Source organism: Prunus dulcis, chromosome 8, assembly GCF_902201215.1.
Source record: "Prunus dulcis chromosome 8, ALMONDv2, whole genome shotgun sequence".
NCBI classification, from domain to species: Eukaryota; Viridiplantae; Streptophyta; class Magnoliopsida; order Rosales; family Rosaceae; genus Prunus; species Prunus dulcis.
In genome coordinates, this window is record NC_047657.1 from 4,825,872 (window position 1) to 4,845,666 (window position 19,795).

Below are 19,795 nucleotides of genomic sequence, written 5' to 3' on the forward strand. Positions count from 1 at the left end.
GGGAATTTGGGTCCTGTCACGATGAGGCTGAGTTGGCTATCAGAATAGCGCACCATCGATGAAGAATCGCCTAGAAAGTCTTCGAGCTTCACTCCACACCCACCACCACACGAAGCTCATAATATTTAAACCAAAGAGAAGTTGTACGAGCTATAATCTGAAATGACTGCTAAATGCAGATTGGTGACAACCATTCATATTTCCACAACATAAAAAATTTAAAACCCAGAAGATATTTCAAATTAGTGGTGCTGATATTCTCCTTGGTCTTGAGAACAAACCCAGCTTGTCTATCATTTCATTGCACTTCTCCAAATCCTTGCATCCCTTCTCAACACCTCCTAATACCCAAACGACCACAAAAGCAATCGAATCACTCAAATCAATTACACAAGAAAAAGTTGGCCTCTTTGCCGGATCCATGAAGACCCAGCCGTGCATCCACGAAGACCCACCCCGTTGCCGGATTTGAAATTGGGACTCATCTGATTATTACGCACATGCAGTTGAGATAAAACATTTATTTTCACCTCAAACAAAAAAAAAATTTCTTGTATTTTTCTCAAATTCGCCTCCTCTAAGCTCAAACTCTGTTTCTTGCTGGGTTGAGAAGTTGTAGAGAGGGAAAGAGTTGCAGAGAAAAGGAGATAGAGAGCTGGGTTGGGATAAAAAGGCAATATTGCCCTTGCAAGCACGTAGCACATGCATTGAAATTGACGGAATATTTCAATTGGACTTGATTTGCTGACGATGCCATGTGTGATAACTAAAATCAGAAAATTAATAGTTAAGTGACCAAAATTAAATTCGACCATAATCCCAATGACCAAAATTATAATTACCCCTTATTAAAAAGTGATGATGCCATCTACTTAATTTCGAAATCTAGTCGTAACTGTTGTGTCAACTCATTAAACAATGAAGTAGAAGTTGGGCAATGGAGCACTTGAAGATGGTTATTATTATTTTTTTTTAATATTTTAATAATTACTTAATTTTTTGTCCACATGGCGTGACATGACTGAATCATTAACCCATACCATTATAAGTTGGTATGAAAGTGGTTCAAAACTCATGCAAGTGGGGATGGTTGGATCTTGATAAGGAATTCTAGTGTGTGAAAAGTTAAATGCCATCATTTGAATTGTAAGTGCTATATAATTAAGGCTCAACCTAGTAAATGTTATGATTTTGTGGTACAAACCGCATTAAAATCCCTCTTTTTCCTTATTATTTAGCAAAGTTATGATTTTGTTTTTTTGTTTTTTTGTTTTTTTTGTCTTGGATGATCTAGCAAAGTTCTCTTCTTCCACTTATATGTGCTTATGCTTTTAGTCCTTTTTTCATAGATATATATAATATTCCATTTTATAAAATATAGTTTGTATTGTTAGTTTTGTCATAAATTATTAGTGGAAGTATTATCTTTCTGTTTCTTAATATTATCTTCTTCTTAAAAAAATTTCAAGACTTTTACACTATAACCCTATGAGGTCACAATCCTATGTCCGCCACTGGGCTCGCCTACTTTAGAATTCAAAAGTTGTTGAAGAGGCTGTTGGAGATGCTCATGATCATCGTTGTACTTACGGAGCTTTCTTGGGTTATTTCAACGGCAGGAGCATCAGCTTCTGGGATTGGTACTGTTGTTGTGGCTGCAGGTTAACTCTCACCACCAAAACAATTAAAAAGAGCTCTTATTGCTGCTTCAAAGTTGCTCACTTTAAACCCATCGAATACAACATTTGCTCATCATCGCCTCTTCTCCTGATATTGCTGCTGCTGATGAAGACTTTTCCATTTTATGATATATATATCCTTAATTTCCTTTAGTTTCTTCTTCCCTCCCCTCCCCTCCCCTCCCATTACATTAAATAGATGGATTCCTCTCTCCCTTCAAAATAAATTTAATTGGACCAAAATAATAATAATAATAATTGGTTTCTTTGTGTTGGTTGACTTGTACTTAATTACAAATTTAAAATAACAATTGAGTTAAAATATAACATGTGTTTAAGAAAATTAAAATTAGTTATTGAATTTAGAGTCGGTATCATATTTTAACTAGACTAGACTGTTCTACAACAACATTCGAAACTCCATTTTAACTAGACTAGACTGTTCTACAACAACATTCGAAACTCCACATGAGTTTTTCTCATTATTAGTCACTCTTCTCACTATCTAGAAGGTTATACATAATTCCTAGCCTAAATTTGACAGTGATTATAAATTTCTCTTTAATTATTAATGCATAATAAGACTTTGAGTACGTATTCAACTGGAAAATTGAAGGGCATGTCAGTTTTTTTTTTCTTTTAACCCTAAACCCTTTTATGGGTTTAAATTTCTCAAACATTTCTAATAGGGGAGGGGGCTAATGTAGTCATTTTTGTTGAGGGTAGGCATATGGGTCATTTTCTATCTTAGTCAAAGCAAAATTATAACCAGCGTGGGAACTAAAATCAGGCTAAAATAAAACGACTTGTATATAATGCATGTGTTACGAGGCAAAGTAACAGCTATGCAAAAACCTACTCTATTGAAGAAGGAATATGTCGGATGAATGGTATTAATCCATTGACTATTGGTTAGTGGTCATTTACCTAATCTCATATTATATAAATTAAGCTTCTCTATCATCACAGCTAATTAGACTTCAATCTAATTAAGTACTCAAATTGAAGTGATCAATGTCGCTATTAAAAATATTTTAACAAATTGACATTGTATACATGATTCCAGTTAATAAGAGACTTTGAAATAATTAAGCATTTAAATTGAAGTGATTGTCAGATATGGGCTTAGCAAGTTAAGTTGGCTAGAACGGATGTGCTTCCTACTCTGCATCCGAGTTTGAATCATCCTCTTCGTAATTTAGAATATATTTTCCATGTACCTTGATTGAGTACAAAAAATTTGAAATTAAAAAAATAAAATCAATTTCCAACGTCCAATTTGTGAAGATCTGTTTTTCTAATATTATAAATTAGTTATTTCTTTATTACAAAAGCTGGCCCATTGTTTAAGCTAGCCCAGATTTTCTTAAAAGCCCAAAAAAAACAAATCAACTATCTTCTTCTCCGGCTACAGCAAACGAGAGTTTTCATCTTTTAAAAAAGCCCCCCGTCTTCTTCTTCTTTTCCTTGGTCTATTTTTGCCAGCGATATTGCTGAGTGATCTCACAAACATAGTTAAATGCGTATTTAAACAACCTAAGAAATCAGATTGTTCTTCTGTCTCCCTCCATAAATAGGAGTGTAGGCATCAAAATTCCAGTAGTTTATGATTTAAAGTTTGACAATTTGACTAGTCAAAGCTGACTCAACCGAATTATGGATCCACACGAAATATACGTAGCACATGATTCACCAAGACAAAAATGGACATTGGATATGACACATGTCAGCATACGGAAAGCATCATCACTCAAATCAAATCTTATGTAAAAAAGAGAGAATCCTTAATTGGTTATTTTCCTAAATCATCAGTTAATTTCCTTAAATTATAAGAATTTTGACTTAGCAGACTTGGTGAGCTGAGACGGGCCAAGCTTTTATTTTATTTTATTTTATTTTTTTCTAAGTCTTTTAAATTTTTTTGTTACAAATTTTTAGATAATATTGAAAAAATTAATTTCAATCATAACAGGCAGGCCTCATCATTTGGCCCGCGGGCTTGTGGGCCGATGTGAGCCAGCCCGGCCTAGCCCGTTATGGGCTTTGAGATTGCCCGGCCCGTGTTGGGCAGGTCTAGACTTCGGCTTGGGTGTCTGAAGCCCGGGCCAGTCCGATTAAACCCAAGAAAGCCCGGCTCTGCCCGCCCACAAAAGCCCGGCCCGTTAGGCCCGCATACATATATAATTATGTATAAATAAGAGTTTAGGTTTAGGATTATATCACTTAAATCACATATATAATTTGTTTCATTTCATTTACTTTTCTTTACTCATTCTTAGTTTATAATTGGATGATTAGCACATTAATTTGTGTCAATTATTAATTCAACAATTATATATATATATATATATATATATATATAAGATGAACAACATATCACATCACCAAATATAATCATATCACGAAACATAATCATACCACCAAATATAATCATGCTTTTCTTGAACACATCACCAAATATTTGCATATTTATTCATACCATCCTTTAAAAAAATATTTTTTTGATACTTATTATTTTTAAAAATTATTTCTTCAAACGTAGTATGATCTAATTATGTAATAACCTCAAAAATAATACTTGGTTTTATTATTTTTGTGGAAAATCTTATAAGTTGTGTGACTTTATTGGGTGTTTTATGAATTTAGTTTGATGTGAAAATATTAGAATTAAGTGAGTTTAATATCAAATTTGGACTAAAATGCCCTTATGATTAAGTTTATGATTTTTTTTAATGAAGTAGAGCCCGTTTAGGCCCGGCCCGGCCCGATGGGCTTTCTCAAGCCCAGCTCATGGGTCGGGCTTGGGCTTTAAATTTTATAAAAAAGCCCGACCTGATATTTTCTCTCTCCTCTTTAAAGTCCACCCCGGCCTAATCCATTGACGAACCCTAATAAAAGATGTAAAACAAAATAAAAAATTAATTAATTCATAGTACATGTTACATTATTTCAATCAAGTCCACATAAATATTACATATTTCATTTCAATTACATTGTTACAAATACATAATAAATAAAGTGGTTTATTGTTCTATTTCTATTAATTTCATTTCTATACCATTGTTACATTGATATTTCATTTCTACATTATTGGGGCAATTTTATTGTTCTATTGATTATTTATTTTATTTATGGGTGGGCCTAATTTTTCTTGCTCTGTATTTATAAATACAGTCCTAATTTAGGTTCTTTTTCTATACCCAATTTGTGTAGAGGCTTAGCATCATTTGAGGTGTATGTAAATACAAGGAAAAATTGTCATTTGTGGTAGATACCATTTTCCATGAGTATCAGATAGCTAAGAAAAAGGTTCTATGATATCTTCTATAGAGGGAGATTTCCCACACACACACAAAGACAATTATGATATCATGGGGATTTGAACATAAGACCTTTGGTCTCCAAGTTAAGGCCATTTTTCACTGGGCTAGACCCCATTGGTTTTTGTTTTTAATGTTCTCTAAATACTTTTTATGTCTAGACATGGATTGAAAGAGAAAGAGGAAGATTGTGACAACTCTAGTTGCAATAGAATTAGAGAAACAGGAGCAAGAAATCTATTATGATCCCCTCAATGAGAACAATGTAGATCATGGCAATATTGATACCTTTGTCGCATCCGATTAATAGCCTACATGGAGGAATAATTTGACTATTGAGATGTTTAATGACTGGATGTCAAATAGAGCAACATGTTAAGAATATTTATTATTCTATTTATTATGTTTATGTTTATCTGGTTAAGTTGTGGAAGTCCTATTCTTTAGGGACTTGGTTGTTTAGTTGCTAGTTAATATGAGAGTCCAAGATGTCATAGAGTCATGGTTTAGTCGTGCAGTAGTTGTTCCTATTATTTAGCTAGTTGCTTTGTTAGTTTGCTCTTTAAGTTGTATTCAGTATTCAAGTTTAATGTGAAGAGAAGTTTGAATTCTACAAATATGTTCTTGGTTCTTCACTTGTTTCCTTATTTTGCATAATCTGGTATCAGAACCCCCACTGGGCTTGACGTATAAATTTTCAAAGAGTAGCATCACCGTTTCTTGCCCTAGCAAGTGTCAAGGATGTCTGATAAAGCACCTGAGAATTTTGTGCAGCCAGCAATCCCTTGTTTTGATGGTCATTACGATCATTGGAGCATGCTCATGGAGAATTTTCTGAGATCCAAGAAATATTGGGATCTAGTGGGAACATGCATTGTCAAACCAAAAGGCGAGCTGACACAAGCATAGCAAAAGAAGATAGATGGCCTAAAGTTGAAGGACCTGAAGGTGAAAAATTACTTGTTTCAAGCCATTGATCGAGCAATTTTGGAGACCATTCTCAGATACTTCAAAGCAAATTTGGGACTCAATGAAGAGGAAGTTCCAAGGCTCAACTAGAGTGAAGCGTGCATAGCTTCAAGCTTTGAGGAGGGATTTTGAGACCCTTCAAATGAAAAATGGAGAGTATGTGACAGATTATTTTGCAAGAACCATGGGGATTGCAAATAAGATGCAAATCCATGGTGAAGCGATAGAAGATGTAGTCATTGTTGAGAAGATCCTACGTTCTCTGGCACCCAAATTTGATTATATTGTTTGTTCAATCAAAGAATCACATGACTATAGAGCTCCTTGCTAGTCCATGAACATAAATTCAACAGAAGCACGACAAAAGAGCACGCGTCAACCCAAGCTACTGGGATGACTAGTCATACTAAAACCATAGGTTCAAGAGTAAGAGGTCGTGGCAGAGGCAGATGACAAGGATATAGAGGAAATCGAGATGGAAACAAACAAAATGGAGCAACTGCTAAGAAGTCTAATGATCAACAATCCTTAAACTCTCATATTAGAGGGAGAGGACGCAAACAACAGAATATTAATCGTCAACAGAATGACAAGGCCAACGTTCAATGTTTCAGGTGCCACAATTTTGGTGACTACCGTTCATAATATTATACAAGGCTAACAAGGTCAACGTTCAGTGTTTCAGGTGCCACAATTTATGATCCTGCAAGAGGTGCGATTGCACAGGTTGAGATGACAACTAACAGGTTGTTTCAGTTACAAATCAAGAATATCCATGCTGGTTTGGTGGCCAAGGTGACTGATCTGACATGGCTTTGGCACTTTAGCTATGGCCATTTAAATTTCAATGGACTTAAGACACTTTATCATAAGCATATGGTGACTAGTATACCTCTGGTCACTCCTCTCGCCAAAGTATGTGAAGAGTGTGTTGTTGGCAAATAACATTGTGATCAATTTCTCAAAGGCAAGGCATGGAGAGTTGAGAAGCTGCTGGAGCTGATACACTATGGTTTATATGGTCCCATTAACCCAACATAATAGGAAAAATAAATACTTTATTTCTTTTATTCATGATTTTAATCGGAAAACCTGGTATATTTTTTGCATGTGAAATCTGAGACTTTTAAAGCATTTAAAAGTTTCAAGGTTCATGTTGAAATTGAAGTTGGGAGAGCCGTTAAGACACTTCTTACATATCATAGAGGAGAGTTCTGTTCAAAAGAGTTTGAAGTTTTTTGTGACAAGCAAGGCATCCAAAGGCAACTGACAGTAGCCTATACACCCCAACAAAATGGGGTGTCAGAGATTTTTAAAAATAAAAAAAAATAAATAAAAACCATTCTCAAAATGTTGAGAAGCATGCTAGCGAAAGGGAAATTTCTAAAAAATTTCTAGCATGAAGCAGTGAATTGGAGTGTTCATGTATGGAACAGTTTCTGTCCCATTTTTTCTGTTCAAAACATGACACCAAAAGAAGCTTGGAATGGACAAAGACCGTTTGTAGATCACTTCAAAAATTTTGATTGCATTGCATATGCACATGTACCTAATGAGAAGAGGAAGAAATTTGATGACAAGGGCGAAAAATGTGTTTTTCTTTGCATAAGTGACCATTCCAAATCCTATAGGTTATTCAATCCAATCACCAAGAAGATTGTCATCAACCGAGATGTAATTTTTGATAAGGAAAACACGTGGAACTGGATTGAAAGTTTCTCATAGCAACAACTCATTCCTGTAATTTTTTATGAAGAAGAAGAAAAGAAGGTTGACCCATCATACATACATCATGACCAATCAAACATGCAACTGCAACAATTAGCCCAACAGCAACAACTGTCAATTAATTCCAGCGAAAATCATCAAGGCGAGGCATCTAGCCTATGGTCCCGACGCTTGAGGAAGAGGCCAACATGGATAATAGACTATGAGGTCAGTGGTGTTGTTCAATCTGATGATGACGATTACACGATTGCACATTTTGCCTTGTTTTCATATTGTGATCCAATAAGTTTTCAAGAAGCTGTGAACGAACCAAAGTGGCAAAAAGGTATGGACGCAGAAATCAGGGCCATTTAGAAAAATGAAACATGGGTTCTGACAGACCTTCAAAATAGGCAGAAAAAGATTGAAGTGAAATGGGTTTTTAAAACCAAGCTAAATGAAAAGGGTGAGATAAACAAGCACATGGCTCATTTGGTGGCAAAGGGCTACAAGCATGAGTTTGGTGTTGGCTACAAGCATGAGTTTGGTGTTGACTACAAGGAGGTGTTTGCACTAGTTGCAAGGATGGATACAATTTGCCATGTTCTTTCCATGGTTGCTCAAAACTCGTGGCTAATTTTTCAATTGGATGTAAAGTCAGCATTTTTGCATAGGGAGTTGGAAGAAGAGGTGTATGTTGAGCAACCTCCTGGATACAAGCAACATTGGAAGGAGAAAAAGGTATATAGATTGAACAAATCACTCTATGGGCTGAAACAAGCACCTAGAGCTTAGTACAACCGCATAGATGCTTATTTTGCTAACCAAGGCTTTCACAAGTGTTCATATGAACATACTCTCTATATTAAAGTTGGGAAAAATGGAAAGATTCTTATTGTATGTTTATATGTTGATAATTTGATCTACACAGAGAGTGATAAGGCTATGTTGATCAGTTTAAAAATTCCATGATGACTGAGTTTGACATGTCAAACGTTGGGTTAATGCACTAATTTTTGGGCATTGAAGTGAATCAATCCACTGCCGGAATTTTAATCTCACAAAAGAAGTATGTTCAAGAAGTTTTGGACATGTTTCATATGAATGTGAAATCATGATATGAAGTATGTCCTAAGGATGATGTTATTGATCTGATTTATTGTAAAAGTGAGGACCAAATTGTTGATATTTTTACCAAGCCTCTCAAGTTGCCACCTGTGTACGTGAAATTGAGAAATATATTGGGAGTTAGTTCTTCGAAGGATGTTGCTCGTTGCCCCTGAAGGTTGAAGAATTGAAGTTTTACCTTTAAACTGATTGTCTGCAGAACACTTTAAGGGAGGTTGTTAAGAATATTTATTATTCTATTTATTATGTTTATGTTTATATGGTTAAGTTATGGAAGTCCTATTCTTTAGGGACTTGGTTGTTTAGTTGCTAGTTAATAGGAGAGTCCAAGATGTCATGGAGTCATGGTTAGTGACTGAATGTCATCGTTTAGTTGTGCAGTAGTTGTTTCTATTATTTAGCTTAGTGGCTTTGTTAGTTTGCTATTTAAGTTGTATTCAGTATTCAAGTTTAATGTGAAGAGAAGTTTGAATTCCACAAACACATTTTTGGTTGTTCACCTATGTCCTTATTTTTCAACATCTTACCAAATTCCACAAATACGTTATTGGTTCTTCACCTGTTTCCTTATTTTTCAACATCAACATAAGTATTTGGTGATCATTTGAATTATGTGTTTATTATTAATTTTGTGAAGTTTTGGACAATTTTTATGGATGTATCTTATTTTTAAATTTGTGTGGATGTTTTTTTAAAATTTAGTTATTTATGATATTAAAAAAAAATCTAACATTAAAATTAATTTTAATATAAAATAATTTTGAAGTCCAACACTTGTACCAAACAACGAACTTGATTAAGTCCAGTGTAGTCTGCCCAACTTAAATGTGCAAACAACTTATTAAAGTCTAGCACAACCTAAGCTAACCCAGTCCAACACTCAAAAATCTTATCATAACCAGTTCAATTCGGCTACCAAATGGGGCCTAATATCATAAATTAAATTAATTAAGAGGTAGTTGATCCCATACTCATTCATTCTCTCTATTAAAAGTCATACTCCAACCCAAACTATTTTTATCTTTTCTTCATATCCTTATCTCTTGACATTCCTATCAAAACTATTTTTTAAGCCGATATCATTCAACATAAACTCATCATTTTTGGTGACCAGGTTTGGATTGGATTAAGAGGTAGGATTAGATTACAATAGATTACATTGGATTGGAAATGATAAGTGTCTTTCATTAGCACTACTGGCCCGGGTTTGTGTTGCAGCTCCTGATATTGAATCCAAAGTCAAGGGGTTGGAGGAGTGGATTATGTATTCCACTTTCTTAGTATGATAAGTCATCTTACAAAAATACACATAACGAAATTATAGTGGGATTACCTTTTATCCTATCCGCATCCATTCTTTTAGCACCAAACATAGTATTGAATTAAGCTAATCCAATCCTTCTACTTATCTTACCTACAAAAACAAAGCCTATGTGAGTGGACTATGAGCTAAAGTTTTATCCTGCTAATTATTTCTAAAGCAATGCTTTTAGGATAAACATGGTCAAAAGTGAGCAAAACCAATGAGAAAGAATATGTTTCGCATGCAATTCGTTTGACTGTCTTATTTTCCTCATACTATTTGTTTTATCGTTGAAAGCCAATTTATACTTTTATCTTTGGTATGTTAAAATCAAGATAGCCACTGCTTTTTGCACAAAGAGGCGTAGAGCATAATAAATCAAATGTGCATACACACAATACAAAAGTGTACAGAAAACTAAAATCCAGAAGAAAATAAAAAAAAAATAAAAATAAAAGGCAGTGTCGTAATCAAATAAAATTATGTTTGTAAACTACTTTACTACTTGGCTTCATTATCAGGAGACTCCAAGATTGGGACCCACAAAACGGAATGCTGGATGTTGTAGTTTGGATTTTTTATTATTATTATTATTTCATTAATTTTTTATAAAAAATAGAATAAACAATTATTAAGTTATTTAATTGTTTAATTAAAATATAAAGTGGAAGGGGAAGAAGTTGGACCGAATCTGAGGTCTCTAATGGTGTGGGCCCCCACGTACTCAAGCCCAGGATTTGACTGAAAACGGGGCTGCCCAGGGTCACGTCCCTTTCCACGTTGTAGCGCCAAGGCGTTTTGACTGCGTCCGGGCAGCGGTCAGCACCGTTCGGGCACCTCTCTCTCTCCTTTTTGCACTCTCACTCCACTCTCTCACTCTTCTCTCTGTGCGCGCACGCCTCACTCGAAAAAAGCGAAAATTAAAAAAATTAAAAACAAATTAAAAACTGCAAGAGATATAACTATTAAGAATCCCACGCAAATGCTCAGACACAGAGAGAGAAAGTGAGGAAGAGCAAAAGGGTAAGTTTGGCGAAAAGGGTAGCAGAGAAAGAGAATAAAATGGTTGAAAATTTGTAGGTGTTTTTTTTACATGTGTTCTTTTAGCTGGTGAGATCAGGCTTTCTTATTTATAAAAAAAAAAAAAAACCATTTTTGATTTTGGTTTTGGTTGAGTGGGTGAAATTTTGGATTTTGGAAAGTGAGTAATGGTGGGTTTGTTAGGGTGAGATTTCTGAGCTGGGATTTTGGTAATCTGAGTTGGGTTTTGGGGGGTGGTTGTGGGTTTTCTGTGATGGTGTGTTTGGGTGTAAGATACCATTTGGATCTGAGACTTGAAAAAAGCAAGTGAGATGGAGAGCAAGGTAGGGAATTCACTTTGTCTCTGGTTGATCTTAGTGGCTCATCCACTATGGATGACAATGGTGCTAGCTAATATGGAAGGTATGTAGTTGTTTGCCTTGTTGAGCTAGCTCACTTTGGTTGATTTTTGTTTCTTCATTCTCTTTTCCTTTTCCTTTCGCTTTCTTTTTTGTCTTTTTTGAAAATTATATTTTTGTTTACTGGTTTCATGAATTTCTGGAAATGGGGTTCTGTTAACTTTTGTTGTAAAGATTTATGGGTTAATGGAATTTAGTATGCTCATTTAAACTTACTTACCTTGTACTGAGTATTGAAAGACATTTATGAATCTTGAATATTGGAGTTTTTTATGTTTTTGATTTGTTTACAAAGCTCTTAAATTTAATGAAATGGAAGCTGAACTTTGGTGTGACAAAGCCATGATGAATTGTACAATTTTATGGCTACTGTTGGTGTTTTGGTTGCTATAACTCAACCGGTACTTGATATTAAGTGCTATTATTTGGTTCTCTGAATATGACTTTATGATGTGTGTTGGTTGGATAGACCTCTATTTATTTGTCAAAAGTTATGAGTCAATAAGACTTTGAGGGTAATAGTTTCTTTCTATTGGCCTTCTTATTTTAAAATCATATCTACTATAGTCAAGGAAGTGAACCCTCAGAACTTTATGATTGAAAACCTGACATCCACCATTTGTTTCTGCTTGTGAACAATTGTGCAAGCACGAGATTGATGGGCTTTATTTTATTTTATTTGTAATTCAAGTCTGCCAAATTCCTCAAACGCAAAAGCACAATGGTTTTTAAGCTCAATGGTCTATGACCTTTTAAGCATCATATGTGCTGATTTAAGTTCTCATGCAATCTGGCCTTCCTGCATAATGGTTTTGTATCTGTTTCTGGAAATTCTAGAGAAGCATGCTTTGCAAAATTCAAACATCGTTGTCTGATATGCTATGTCAAGTGTGTTAATCGTTTATATAGGAAGCAACTAATGGCTTTTCCTTTCTTTTCTTTTTTTTTTCCAAACAGGTGATGCTTTGCATAGTCTAAGGACCAACTTGGAGGACCCTAACAATGTCCTGCAAAGTTGGGATCCTACCCTTGTCAACCCTTGTACATGGTTTCATGTCACATGCAACAATGAAAATAGCGTCATAAGAGTGTATGTTGTCTCTCTGACATCTACAAAGAATATGCTCTTGTATCCTCTCGGGAAGAATTCAATTGACAATGCTTTGTTTTGTGTTTAATTCCAGTGATCTCGGAAATGCACTCTTGTCGGGTCAACTTGTTCCACAGCTCGGCCTTCTTAAGAATTTACAATATTTGTAAGTTACTTTGTGCTTCGATTCTATGCTGTTAGCTATCATTCTTTTCTAAGTGTTGTTAGTCCTAATGGAGTTACTCTGGTTGCTTTTTTATTTTATTTTTTATTTCATGCATAGTCATTTGATTGTTATGCATATGAAATAAATATATTTAGCAGCTTAGTACCAAGGCATTGCCTAGGCTATGGCTCAAGTGAGTAATATCAGGTTGGTGTGGGATACTTAACTGAAACACAAATACTATGAACATTAACATTGTGGTATGTTAGAAAACAACATTTGAGGCAGGATAGTATGAGGAATATGATGGCAGATACATTAAATTCCTGGAAGAAACAATTAGTTTGTATAATGTAACTAAAGCACGTGGATAGGTTTAAAGAACTTAGTGTACACTGTGTATCTATTTTGCCGGTTTTGTTGGAACTTAGAAATACTGGTATCTAGTTGAAGGAAAGGACATAAGGTTATGAAATACAAGAAGTATTAGTGGCAAGTGGCAGACCGTTTTGTCTATGAGGTAGGTGGTGGGTTGGGGCCTACTTTAGGGTTTAGGGTTTAGACTGCATGAATGGATAAAAATATATATGACCTTCTTTAATCAAGTTGGAATCAGTATAGATAACCCTAAACGTAATCTACTTATTGATTGGAATTTTGTTGAGAGACTACTTTTTGTAGCAATCTTCTGTAAGAAGGTTCTCTGTTTATGGTGTTGTATGTCAAGCTTTGGAAGTTATATGTAGCCACAGGTCTGGTAGAACACCATTTGTGAACAATGAGATGTGGCTCATTGTAGAGATTTTTCCTTGAATGTTAGTCAAGTTTTTTTCAGTTCACAATTTTTAAGTGTATCATATGTATTTGTGGGAATGTTCTCAAAATGTCATCTGACTTTCGTTCAGTGTTCCTGAAATATGTTAACTGGCTTTTTTGGTTGCTTCTGGTCCAGAACCCAAATAGTCTATCAGAAGCTGAATGAAAAAAAATTGTTAAATTGTTACAATGGAAAAGTTTTGCACACTTTTATTTATGCCCAACAGTGGAAATCATTTTTGAACCATATGTTTCATCTGGCATGTTCATGTTTTGGCCATTCGCCAAGATATTCATTTGGAAAAACATAATGTAATGACACCTTTTGCACGCCCAAATCCCAAATAAAGTGTTTGGTGCATATCAAATTATCAGGAATTCACTTATTAATATTATCTACACTGTTATCTTTACTTAGACATACATGCTTTCAGGTCATAAACTAGATTTTCCCAAAAAGTGTGGTAACTTAAAGTTTTGATGTTAAATATGTCCATGCTGATTTGTTTTCTGAAAATGAGATCTACCAGTGTCTTATGATTTTCCCCGAGTCATCTGATATTATTGCAAACTTTTCCAGAGCTATCTATTAAATTTTTTTCCCCCTTAAATGACAGGGAACTCTACAGTAATAACATAAGTGGACCAATTCCTAGTGAACTGGGGAACCTAACCAGCTTGGTGAGCTTGGATCTTTATTTGAATAGTTTTGCGGGTCTAATCCCAGACACCTTGGGCAAGCTGTCAAAACTGCGATTCCTGTGGGTATACTTGTCTTTTACCTTGTTTCTTTAATGTCCACATTCTAGACACACATGCCCGTGATATTTGGCTAGTTTTCTAAAACCTGAGGGCCTAACAAAGAGAGCATATATTCATGAACTACTGAGACTAAGAGGAAAGAAAACAAGATTGAAAGAAGTATTTATTTGCATAGAAAAACACAAATTTATTTTATAACCTTACCATATTTTTTGATTTTGGGAAATGGAAGAAAGTAAAAGAATATATGTCATAGTACTTTGACTATCAAGTGTGTAACAAACATATAAGAAATTTGCTGCTCCATGTTTAAGATTGTAAAGGATTTGAAAAGCTACATATTATATTCATAAAGTAAAAGTTCCATTCACTTCATTGGTAGATAGTTGAAAAGAAACTCTGTAATTGTAGAAGCCTATACACGTATTTGATATAAAAGTAACATCAATAAAATATAGGCTGCCCTCCTTGAACTTCCAAAACCACAGCAATGTTGATGGCACAAAGGAGACTAAGTTCAGTATTTTTGTGTTGTCAACATGACACACATATATAAAATCAAGTGGCTTTATAATATCATTGTAATTATATTACACACATGTCAAACATTTCATTCCAAAGAATAAATATGTATAAAACATTTTGCTCGTGCCTTTCTAACAGACTAGCATAAATAGTCTATGATATTGTTGTTTTCTAATGATTCAAATGAGTAATATTATTTGATTGATTGTTGATGTTAACATCTATTTTCTTGAAAACTTTTCTGTAAGGATAGCCGACTTAACAACAACAGCTTGGTGGGTCCGATCCCTATGTCATTGACTAATATCTCCTCACTTCAAGTACTGTGAGTGAAAATTTTTATTTCAATCTCTCTCTCTCTCACGCTCATGTCTCATGTGTGGTATTTGTTCATTGCAAGAATTATATGCTCTGATGTATTTCTAAATGTAGGGATCTGTCAAATAATCACCTCTCTGGAGAAGTTCCGGACAATGGCTCCTTCTCTTTATTCACTCCCATAAGGTTTCTTGTTAATGTTGAAATTATCTTGCATTTTCTGACTCTGATGTTGATGATATGCTGAGGTGTTCTCTGTCGTTTGCAGTTTTGCTAACAACTTGAATCTATGTGGCCCAGTAACTGGTCGCCCCTGCCCAGGATCTCCTCCATTTTCACCTCCCCCACCTTTTGTCCCACCACCCCCAATTTCAACACCAGGTGATTGATCTTCTTATTTCTATTAAACCTCCAGGGTTTTAGGTGATGGTTATATATAGCACATCTTCCTCCATGGTCCTGGACTCCTATGATTTCACATCTTGGTTATGATATGATTTCACATCTTGGTTATGATACTTAAGTTCATTGCTTCTCTATTGTCTTTGGGAAGTGTTATTTATGTAGTAGTTGTACTTTTATTGATTACTCGGCCAATACGGACAGTCTTTTCTTATTCTTTTGCTGTACCTTTTTTTTTTTTTTTTTTCTTCCTCTTGCTATTCTTCCCTGGTTACTACTCAATAGTGAACTACAGCGAGCTTTATTGCATCCTTTATCTGCAAAGGCAACTATGTGTTAAATTTGGTAGGCAGGTTTCTTCATTTTAGTTCGGGTTTTGTAGTTTCACTCTTCCAGAATATGAATGAACTGCATTATCCTTCTGAAATTTAATTTTGATGAAGTGTTGGCAAGTTTTTGTTGGTGCACTTCCAAGTTTTTGATGGGCATGGTGTTTGGGAGATGTGCTGTCATGGCAATCTTTTGGGTGGTATGGATACAGAGGAATAGAAGAATTTTTCAGGGAGAAAGGGATGAGCAGGTGGATCTTCTATGCGATAGAGTTCGTTTTTGGGGTTCTCTTTGGGCGTTGGTATCTTCAGAATTTAGGATAGTTCTTTTCAACCTTTATTGTATTATTGGAATTCTGCTGTATACTAGGTTTTTTTAGGTCTGCTGCCATGTATCTTTATTGCCTAGCTTTGTTTCGCAGTCTTTGTGGTTGTATTTAGCTATAATGAAATTATGTTTCTTGTCAGAAAAAGAAAAAGAAAGTTGAAGTGTTGGCAAGTATACTTTTCATTGGCTTTAAAACTTTGAGTATGTAGTATCTAATCTTTATTTTTTTCATAATACAGGAGGGAGTAGTGCCACTGGGGCTATTGCTGGGGGAGTTGCTGCTGGTGCTGCTTTACTATTTGCTGCCCCTGCAATTGCATTTGCATGGTGGCGACGGAGAAAGCCGCAAGAATTTTTCTTTGATGTACCTGGTTAGTAATTCAACTTAAATATGGGTCAGTTTCAGCGTAATTGTTTGTTTAAAATATTATCTACATCTCTTTGTAGCTGAGGAGGATCCTGAAGTACATCTTGGGCAGCTTAAGAGGTTTTCTTTGCGAGAATTACAAGTTGCAACAGATAGTTTTAGCAACAAAAACATTCTGGGGAGAGGTGGGTTTGGTAAGGTCTATAAAGGGCGACTAGCAGATGGTTCACTGGTCGCTGTGAAAAGACTGAAAGAAGAGCGCACCCCTGGTGGGGAGTTGCAGTTTCAAACAGAAGTAGAGATGATCAGCATGGCCGTGCATCGAAATCTTCTTCGGTTACGTGGGTTCTGTATGACACCAACTGAGCGATTACTTGTTTATCCTTATATGGCTAATGGCAGTGTTGCCTCATGTTTAAGAGGTAGAGCTTCAACACATTTTGATACACTTTCAGGATGATACTTTATTGCTTCAGAAGCTTACTTTATCTCATTCAATTTGTGCTTTCAAGGTCTAATCCTGTTTGTTATTTCCTTATAGCTTCCTTAGTGTACATTTCTTCCATGATATGTTCAACTTTGCAAATTTACAAAAGGAATGAATTTTCTGTGTCCAATCCTTTATTCATGCCTTAATTTATGCTTTTTTTTTTCTAGAACGCCCACCATCCCAACCACCTCTTGATTGGCCAACTCGGAAGCGAATTGCATTGGGATCTGCAAGGGGTCTTTCTTATTTGCATGATCATTGTGACCCGAAGATTATCCACCGTGATGTGAAAGCTGCAAACATTTTGCTGGATGAGGAGTTTGAGGCTGTGGTTGGAGACTTTGGGTTGGCTAAACTTATGGACTACAAAGACACCCACGTCACTACTGCCGTACGTGGCACAATTGGTCATATAGCTCCAGAGTACCTGTCTACTGGGAAGTCTTCTGAGAAAACTGATGTTTTCGGTTACGGCATTATGCTTCTGGAGCTTATTACTGGTCAGAGGGCTTTTGATCTTGCTCGGCTTGCCAATGATGATGATGTCATGTTGCTTGATTGGGTATGCATCTGTTCCATTATTATTCATGTTCATGGATTTGTTTTACTTCTATCATTATTTTTTATTAGTTAATGCTGCCAGTGAACAATCTCTTGGACTGTAGCTGTGAAGTCGCATTGTACCTTTTTTACTCTCTATGTTGTATCCCTGAAGTAATCCCTAGAAACCAATAGCTCTTTCTTGATTTTGATATCCAACCTTAGAATGAAGGTCAGGGTTATTGAGAGTATCAACCTTCTGAGGTAGGGCAGGAATGCTTATCAACTTTGCTTCTGTATAACCAACAAAATATAGATGTTGAGACAACACAAATGTGAATTACTAGGTGAAGATTCTGTTGGGATTTTTTAATACTTTCTGGGTAGGTTCCCTTTCCCCCTCCCTCGTAATCACCTTTTTACATGTATATATATTTTACGTTCCCGGACCTGAAGCTTTGCTAGAGCAAAAAAATTGTTTATTCGTCTTGTCCTCATTATATATTTGGATGAAGTCAAGAAACTCTTGAGAACTGCAGTTTGGATTGTTTTCCTCATATTTTTTATATGTGTGTGTGTGTAAACATACGTGACGTCAATAAATGGGATCAAAGTTGAATAAAATAGAGTACAAGTGAGGTTTTCTCAACACATCTTATCTTAAAGATGGGACATCTTGTATAGAGAATCTCTGATATTTGGTTGCTGCTGTGATATTTGGTTGTTTTTCCCCTATGTAGATACTTGTCTTGTTTAACTCCTGTCTTTAGATTTAAGAGAGCAATGATCAACAATCTAGTGCCTGGGGTTTCTCTGGATTGTGAGGAAACTGAGATATGAAATGTCTACAAGATCTCATACATCTGAGTGCTTTTCCAGGTGAAAGGACTACTCAAAGAGAAAAAGCTAGAAATGCTGGTTGATCCTGATCTCCAGAACAATTATGTAGAAGCTGAGGTAGAGCAGCTAATTCAAGTTGCACTGCTCTGCACACAAGGTTCTCCAATGGACCGGCCTAAGATGTCAGAAGTGGTGAGAATGCTAGAAGGTGATGGCTTAGCAGAGCGATGGGATGAGTGGCAAAAGGTCGAAGTACTCCGCCAGGAAGTGGAGTTAGCTCCTCACCCAAATTCTGATTGGATTGTTGACTCAACAGAAAATTTGCATGCAGTTGAATTATCTGGTCCAAGGTGACCTTGGCATGGTAGAAGTGAAAAAAGAAAGGGGGGAATTATTTTCAACTTAATTTTTTAACTATATATATTTTTTCTTTAATGACCATATCCTGATTAATGTATCTTGTAAGTCCATTCTGCATTTTATTCGTTACACTTGTGCATATGAGTTGCTTTACTAAGGTGCAATTTGTATCATCTGCTGCAGTTTGACAAAGCCATAATTTTATATATAAGAAGCTGTGGCAGTTTTAATCTTTCATGCTCTGCATGTATATGCCAGGTCAAATTTTTTTTTTATCTCATCTGTTTATTCATGGGAGGCCTCATCTTTGAATGAAATCAAATCCTGCAGTTAGAGATCAGTTTCCAAATTTGCTCATTCATGTTGGCAAGTTAAATTTTCACCAAGTTTCGTCTTGAGGTCTACAAGAGGTTATGCTATTGAAATTTCAAGGGTTAATCGTTTTATTAATCCCTGAATTTATACATGATTTGCATTTGAGTACCTCAATTTTCAAAATGGTTCCCATGGTCCTTTAACTTTAGTTTCGTTTGCACAAATGATCCTGCTGTCAAGTTTGTTAATTTTTTCTGTTAAATGCGGGAGCAAAATTGTATTTTTATATTAAAATAAATAAATAAATAAATAATCATATCTTTAAAATAACAATAAAAGAAAATTAAATAAAAAAATCAATCAAAAAAAGATCAAGTTTTGGGGGAGTAGAAATCAAGTTTGGAGTTTAAAAATTCGGGGTATTCAATCAGGATCTTTATAAAAGTACGGATGTATTCAATTCAGACTTTTATGGACTTTTATAAAATCATACAAACAATTTTGGCGGTAGCATGTATTGTTGGTGGTGCTACTGGCGGTAGTGGCTTTCTGCAGTTCTACTGGCTGAGTGGCCGTAGTGTGTGGTTGATTATTGGTGGGGA

The 19,795-nt window shown here is 35.4% G+C and overlaps 1 protein-coding gene across 2 annotated transcripts; it reads left to right on the forward strand.

The window, feature by feature from the left end:
* Positions 1-10,905: 10,905 nt before the first annotated feature.
* LOC117636671 (somatic embryogenesis receptor kinase 2) lies at positions 10,906-19,115 on the forward strand. Of its 2 annotated transcripts, XM_034371293.1 has the most exons (11): positions 10,906-11,549; positions 12,503-12,635; positions 12,730-12,801; positions 14,235-14,378; positions 15,158-15,229; positions 15,337-15,408; positions 15,491-15,603; positions 16,521-16,652; positions 16,729-17,070; positions 17,306-17,700; positions 18,558-19,115. In XM_034371293.1, the coding sequence occupies exons 1-11, from the start codon at positions 11,459-11,461 to the stop codon at positions 18,870-18,872; spliced, it is 1,881 nt and encodes a 626-aa protein (XP_034227184.1). In that variant the 5' UTR covers positions 10,906-11,458; the 3' UTR covers positions 18,873-19,115. The 2 variants fall into 2 exon arrangements, with proteins under 2 accessions (XP_034227184.1, XP_034227185.1); XM_034371294.1 differs by lacking the exon at positions 14,235-14,378 and having other exon boundaries at positions 11,058-11,549.
* Positions 19,116-19,795: the final 680 nt, after the last annotated feature.

Excerpts from the sequence above, each read along its gene's own strand:
- LOC117636671 (XM_034371293.1), top strand. The coding sequence starts at position 11,459 with ATGGAGAGCAAGGTAGGGAATTCACTTTGTCTCTGGTTGATCTTAGTG. Across the intron at positions 11,550-12,502 it reads GGTGCTAGCTAATATGGAAG|GTGATGCTTTGCATAGTCTA; the intron begins GTATGTAGTTGT and ends TTTTCCAAACAG. Across the intron at positions 17,071-17,305 it reads TGTTGCCTCATGTTTAAGAG|AACGCCCACCATCCCAACCA; the intron begins GTAGAGCTTCAA and ends TTTTTTTTCTAG.